Genomic DNA, 7072 nt, shown 5'->3' with positions numbered 1-7072 from the left:
ATTACTCATTAGAGATGAGCTATACGCCATTAATGAGAACAAATTGGGCAGGTTGTGAGAAATCTTCTTGGTGAACGTTTCTTTTTGGTGACAACAGATGTTGGTAAACCGCTAATTTATCCTGAATGACTCATTGAGGATATAATAAATAGACTTTGGTCCAGATAGTCGGCGGCTCTTTCCCATAAAGTAAATTGTCAGACAATCAAAGCAATTTTTGACAACTTAGCAGCCCAAAACTTGCTCCTATAATGTCTTAAAATGGATCTCTCTTAAGAATTGGTAAATTATCTAATAACTTTAAAGAGGCAGTCACAATGTACAAACCATTTGTAAAGCGAACCTCTCTTGACAAATAGAAGCATTCACTTGTTATTCATGTAAACTCGCTTTCTTCCAACTGACTACTCAGTTCGTCAATTCATGGTTTCAGCACTATTCCTGTTACTGACTATAAGCCAGTTTTTGCACTATCCGATTCTCCGCAGTATCCAAAATGCTACACCACTCTTTTGACGTGCCTTCTTGTTTTTATTTGCTCACCTTGTTTCTGAATGGGTGTGAAGTCAGGAGAGAGAAATCAACTAGGGATAATTGCTTGCACCTGGATTCAGCTCATTAAAAGCTCTGTCTACCTCTCTGTCACTGTTTATTCAGTGTATGCAACCAGAGCTGACGGGACATTATCAATAAACCCTCTCACTGCACTTCACCGTATTTGCGTCCGAGATGATCAAATGCAGCTGATCCTGCCTGTTTGCTGAGCGAAATTGCAGCTGACTTTACGTGGTAAATGAAGCTGCGTTTGTCAGGCTGTTTGTGAAAGGCAGCTACCTGAGATGAGATTAGGGCAGTGCCATGATTAAGTGCTGCTGTGTTAATGTAGCCGGCGGTGCTGCTATAATCTCTGAGTGGCTCTCTGCAGACTGCTGGCAGCGAAGCCCCAGGACAAACTCGCTCACACACACAAACACAAACACACACACACACACACACACACACATACAGGAACACACACTTCTGCAGCAACGGGAACACTGTAAAAAGCCCTGATTTCCTGAGCTTCGAGCTGTGCTCCCGTTGCACTGACTGAATTTCTTGCTTTCACCTTGAACCATCTTTGGTGCTGCTGCTTGATACAAACATCCAAATACTTGGAAAAAGATGCAAATAATGAAAGAAATGATCGTTTTCTGGTACGCGTGGAGCAATGTGAAAAAAAGTCGTGACTTATTTTGAGTAAAATGAGCAGCTGAAATATTTATCAAGGGAAACTACATACTGCCACATTAACTCCATGTACTGTGTCACTCCTATTGAATACAAAACATAGGAAATGCTGCACTAATAAAACACAATGATACACAATATATGCCAATACAAGATGTACATTTTACAACATATTTAAGTTCAGAAATTGCACATTAATCATGATATATTCTGTTACTTCCGTTTATCAAGATGTATTTAAATGGATGCAAATAAACACAAAATAAACAAAACAAACAAAGCAAAATCTAATTTAACATTAAAAATTCCCAACAGGTCTCCAACATAGGTATTTTATCCATCACCTTCCAATACCCGAGATAAACTTTTAATTTTAAAATGTATTTATTGAGCACCTCCTCGTCAATTAGGTCTGATCAATTAGCGTGTGGAGATAATATCATCGGTGAGATTGGGGGGTGGGGGTCTGCCGGTCCCTTAAGTCTGTGCAGGTGACCCCCACCCACCCTGCTGATGCCTTGGGGATCGAAGCCTGAGCCTGTTGTTATGCACCCATTAGCTGTAACAACAGGGAGGATAAACCTGCCACTCAGCTGCAGACTGAATTTAAACACATCCACACCAATTACAATGGACCCTGCTGCATGGCCCGGAGGCGAACGAGTCAATTTTGGGTGAGAGAAGGGGAAGTCAAAACACGTAACAACACCTTCCACATATCAGACATACTTGTCTTGACCCCAAAACACGGCCACAAACGTATGCTGAAGAGGGAAAAACTGCAGCTATTAGGACATGAAGAAGATGTAATGATTTTTTTTTTTTTTTTAGAGTCCAACGAGAGATGACATCATTATCAAGGCCGTGGGAAGAAGCGGCATTATTTACCTCGAGGTCCAACGTCTTCTTCTACGTTAAGAGAAAACATTCAGCATGAACAAAGCACATGAATATATACACCTCTGGAACATGTTTCCTCTGAAGTGCTAAAAATGGATTGTGAGGTCAGGGTGATTGACCCCTCTGAGAAGAACCTCTTCCTTTTAAAATAGGCAAAACCTCTATTTATAAAACGGGGACTCTTTCTGAGTTATAAATACCTCGAATTATCCTCAAACTTTGGTCTGATCTCTTAAAGATTTTTTTCCCGATGAGTTTGATTCATGTCGAAGCAACAGGCGGGCATTAGAGGATAAATATATCATAGCCATTCAGTATACTCAGAAATAAAACCTGATGTCATTGCTGTATTATTAAGCTGCAGGATGGATATTGAAGTCATGTTCTGTTGTGAGAACGACACAAAATAAAGTGTCACCATTGTTCGACAGGCGTGTAGCAGACCGTGCTGAATTTTAATGGCCTCTAGCATTAATCAGAAGAGACTAAATCATTTACAGGCAGGATGTCCGGAGCATAAACTGCGCTCCCATGCTGCGAAAACAAGGCGCCATGTGTAACGCAGATACTAAGATTACCTCCACTCCGTCCGGGCCGGGAAACCGGGTCGCGGCCCTCCGCTGCCCCGCTTCCAGGTGAGCAACTGCTGCTGCTGGGAGTCCATTCAGGCTAAGTGTGGAAGTGGGAAAAACCAACCGAGCCAACACTGAAATAAGCGGTGGTGTTGTGCCACATGGAAAAATGCCTGGTACACAAATTTGTGCTTTTGCTTTTTAATTTAAAAACCCTTTAACACCCTGATTAGTAATATAAAACAGAGGAAGTTAATGTGATACACTTGCATCAAAAGAAAGAAAGCTTCATCAGACATCATGAAAATAAAAGAATATACGTAATAAATACGAGAGGACGAGACTATTTGCAAACATTTATTTCTCAAAAGTGCAAAAGTATAAAAAAAACAAAAACCAACCACATTCAGTATATACACAATCCTTAAAATAGTGGCTGTACAATATTTATCATCTCAAAATGAACTCATATCCCTGCAAGAGAGGAAGAGAAGTTAAAACCAGTGTTCATACTCAAATATTCTATGGCTTTATTAACTGTCCTTACAACGATTAAATACAAAGTCTTCTTCCACGCTGCATTCAAAATGTCATGAGCCTCTCAGTAGTGAAAAAAAAAACACAAAAGTAAAAATAAAAACATTTTCTTCAAATTTAGCTACAGAGATTTGAGGTCAGATCATGTGTCCCTGCAGCCGGGGGGCGGTGGGGGGACCGGGCCAGGCAGGAGGTTAGGAGTTGTTGTAGCCGCAGTAATACACAGCTGTGCTGGCGTCTGACAGCACCGATGATATGAGGCTCTCGGGTCCTTGCATGCCAGCCTCGTGCGGCCCGTACGGCAAGCCTGTCATGTCCGCACGCGCCGCAGAGGAACTCAGATACTGCTCGAACTCGCTGCGGTCCACCTCCGCCAGCAGCTCGGAGTGGTGCATCTGCTCCACGCTGTCCGCTGCGGAGTGGGGGTGGGAGTCGGGAGGCGGGGAGAGCTGTCCGGCCCCACCTGGGTGCCGCTTGGGGTGGCTGGGACTGCAGTGCTGGGTGTAATACATGGCCAGAGGGTTGTGGCATCCCATGTAAGAGGGGGGAAGGGTGGCCTGCTGAGGGGGCTGCTCCGGAGCTGAGGCCGGGTGTCGGTGCAGGATGGCGTTGCTGTGGTGGTTGGAGAGGGAGTCCTGGTGCTGGTACTCTGCCGCCTGGGAGAGGTACGGGTAGGGAGGCATCATGTGACAGTCCTCTTGCGAATGTGGAGAAAAGAACATGGAGTCCGACTCCACGGCGTCCAGAGGAGAGGTGTCGGGCGTGGGGAGGCTGTAGGTCTCATACGAGGGGCCCCCGAGAGCCTGAGCGTCGCGGTAGTGGCCGAGCGGCTGCGGAGGAACCTGGAAGCTGTGCTCGTGGTAGCCGAGGCCCAGACTGTCCACACACACTCTGCCTTCCCCGGGCATCGACTGGGCCTGGTGATCGGACACGCCGTGGACCAGGAAGCCCGACTCCAGCCTCTTAATCCTCTTCACCTGCTTCCGCCGCCGGGGCCGGTACTTGTAGTTGGGGTGATCCTGCATGTGCTGAACCCGCAGCCGCTCGGCCTCCTCCACAAAGGGCTGCTTCTCCGTGACAGGAAGGGCTTTCCATGATTTCCCTGCAGGTCAAGAGGAGAGCGCACATCAGCGATATGTCAGCAGATACTGTGCGCAGCCTGGTGATACACACAAAAATAGCCTGTTGCCATTTTAGGGGGCTGGGACAGGTTTTTGAGGTTACATCTGCAGCTTAACTCTGACAGGCTAACTTTTTTTTTTAATTTTTTTTTTTTATAAACACACATCACCTGCTGGACAAACAACCACTGCATCCGCTGGGAAATAACCATTTACGGTTGTTTGAGAAGGAGAATAAAATTGATTTTACATAAAATTTGAAAACAGGCACCTCAAATTCGGAAACAGTCTGGAGCGAATTATGTACAACTGTAAAAGCTTGAATAGATCAAGCAAATATATGGGCAACATATTGTTTAAATAGAGCATACTTTAACTTACCCAACATTTTGCTCAGCTCCGCGTTGTGCAGGTCCGGGTTCTGCTGCGCCAGTCTCTTTCGCTCATCCTTCGCCCAGACCATAAACGCGTTCATGGGCCGTCGGATCCGCGGTTCGCTCTTCCCACGATTCTGGCCGCCGGAGCCGGACGCGCACGGCTCGTTTTTCACTTTGGAGTCCCCCAGAGGACTGATGGGGTCGGCCCACTGGCAGTGTCCCATTCCAGGCATCATGACTGACATCGTACACCTTGCCTGGGTCTGATCGTCGCTGGCGTAACCCGCATCGGGACTACTCATCTCTGTCCAGCTGCGAGGGTTGGAGAGCCACCGGACAGTGACGATAGACGACTGGGAGATAAGAGCCTACAGACTAGAAATAAAATTTAAAAAAAAAACGAACGGAGGAAGGTCGAAACGTCTCTGGCTTTCAGGCTGGAATGAAAAATAATTAGTCAGAGCCATGAGCTACTTCCAGGGACCGCATGGAGCGAAAGGTACCGACTTCTCAGCAGTGAATGTGAATGTTGGTGCGCTATAAACGCACAGGCAGCCAATCACCATGTGGAGGGAGTGCCTACTACAAAGGTGTAAAAAAGTTCAGAGCACCCCGCCTCCAGCCCTTGTGTGGAGTGGTGAGACTCTCGGAGGCAGCGACATCTCAAATAGGTGCAGAACTCAGTGGGAATAGTTGATCATGTACGTTTAAATGATGAATTCTACAGAGAGATTAAAAACAAGTGCACGCTTTGATGCAAGGCGAGAAAAAAAAAATACCATCAAGTCATTTAATCTACTTTTGGGGCGAAAATAGGTGAAACAAACACTTTAATTTAATTTAATTTAATTGAATTTAAATGGACAAGCCCAGCCCCACGCACTCGTTCGGTTTTAATTGTATTACAGTCAAGTACTCTCGCAAGCCAATACTTAATCATCAGTGTGTGTATTGGGTCGTAATCTGTGTTAAAGTCTTGAATAACAGGTTTAGGCGTGTAGTAAATGGCTCCCTTATTCGCAAATTTTACGCACGGTAGAGACTTTCTTTGATTGCAGCTTAATGAGTGGCGCTGGACAAAAGGCTTAAATTGAGGGTTTGACATTTCTAAGAGTGAAATCAACAAGAGTGGAAAAGGGATAAATAAACAAGAAAAGGCCCACGACACACAACTGTGAGATGTTGTGAGACATGTTGTGATGTTCAAATGTCAAAACAGTTTCCGCTCGTGTAGACGTCGTCTGGGATGTTAATGAACCAAAACAGATAAGTGATTAATTAAGTTTAGTGGGTAAAACACCCCCAATCACAATTTCTTACCACAGTAATGAGGACAATTTTAACTTATTTTACATGGGAGGCAATGCCAAGCCGATGTATTACTAAAAATAAAACCTTTAAACAAATTATAAAGTATTTTATCAGATTTGACTGCCTGCTATTGTACCTCTTTCAACAACTCACTGCATACTTTAAGGAACATTTCACCAAAAATATCTCACCTATTATGTTTTACACAGCCTAAATTACTTTTACTTCATTAGATGCACATTCAATTAATTGTGTGCTTTATAATCCTTTGTATGCACTTAAAAGTAAAGAATAAGACTCATTCATTCAACAAAGAACTTTTATTTTATATATATCTGCCTCCAAATCGGCCTCCTTTAGACCTGAAGTTTTACATTGAGCTTGAGGTGAAACGTTTAGCATGCTTCACTGAGTAGCAGTCCTTTTGGATATATGTGGATGACATCAGCCAGTAGTCAAATCTAAACTTCTTTTTTTTTTAACTTTCATGACACGCGTGCGCGCTTCAGAAATGTGTGAGAATGTGTTTCCTTGTTTTTGGAGTAGCTGTCCCAGACCAGGATAATGGTACGAGGGAAAAGGTTAAAGCAACCTGTTGCACCTCAAAATGTCCAGACTCGGTGTGTTTATGTAGCGGAGAATGAAGCCCCTGTTTGTGGTCAGAAATCCAAACATCAGCCGCAGGCCGCAGGGCTTCTTATCAGAGCCAGCAGACCCCAAGCTGTCAGCTCCGTCTTTTCTCGGATCGTTCCCATCCCCGTTGCGGTCCACGGTCCATCTGACCCGTCAAAAGGGGCTGACAGAAATATGAGAGATGCTTATGCAACCTTTACATGCCCCCAGCAGACACCGGCGGGGACTCCAGAGCACACACGGGTGACCCTCTGGGGGTTGGTGGGAGGGTGATTTGAATGGAGGTCCAGCCAGCCACTGCATGCATGGGACAGGATCTGGACTATAATACTGTCATCGTCTATTTTACCGCCGATGACCCGATAGGGTCCCCCCCCCCCCAACTCCGATA

The 7072-nt window shown here is 45.0% G+C and overlaps 1 protein-coding gene across 1 annotated transcript; it reads right to left on the bottom strand.

Moving 5' to 3' along the window:
* Window positions 1–3045: 3045 nt before the first annotated feature.
* sox17 (SRY-box transcription factor 17) lies at window positions 3046–5237 on the bottom strand. The gene is made up of 2 exons (XM_069696353.1): window positions 4742–5237; window positions 3046–4341 (listed from the first exon to the last, which is right to left on the bottom strand). Exons 1-2 carry the CDS (start codon window positions 5037–5039, stop codon window positions 3434–3436), a joined length of 1206 nt encoding a protein of 401 aa, XP_069552454.1. The 5' UTR covers window positions 5040–5237; the 3' UTR covers window positions 3046–3433.
* Between the last annotated feature and the right edge of the window lie 1835 nt (window positions 5238–7072).

This window comes from Brachyistius frenatus, unplaced genomic scaffold (assembly GCF_029030835.1).
Source record: "Brachyistius frenatus isolate BFR_SWC_R1_liver_20210118 unplaced genomic scaffold, ASM2903083v1 Contig_21, whole genome shotgun sequence".
NCBI classification, from domain to species: Eukaryota; Metazoa; Chordata; class Actinopteri; family Embiotocidae; genus Brachyistius; species Brachyistius frenatus.
The sequence above is the reverse complement of the archived record's forward strand: the minus strand, read 5'-3'. Positions and strand labels throughout refer to the sequence as shown.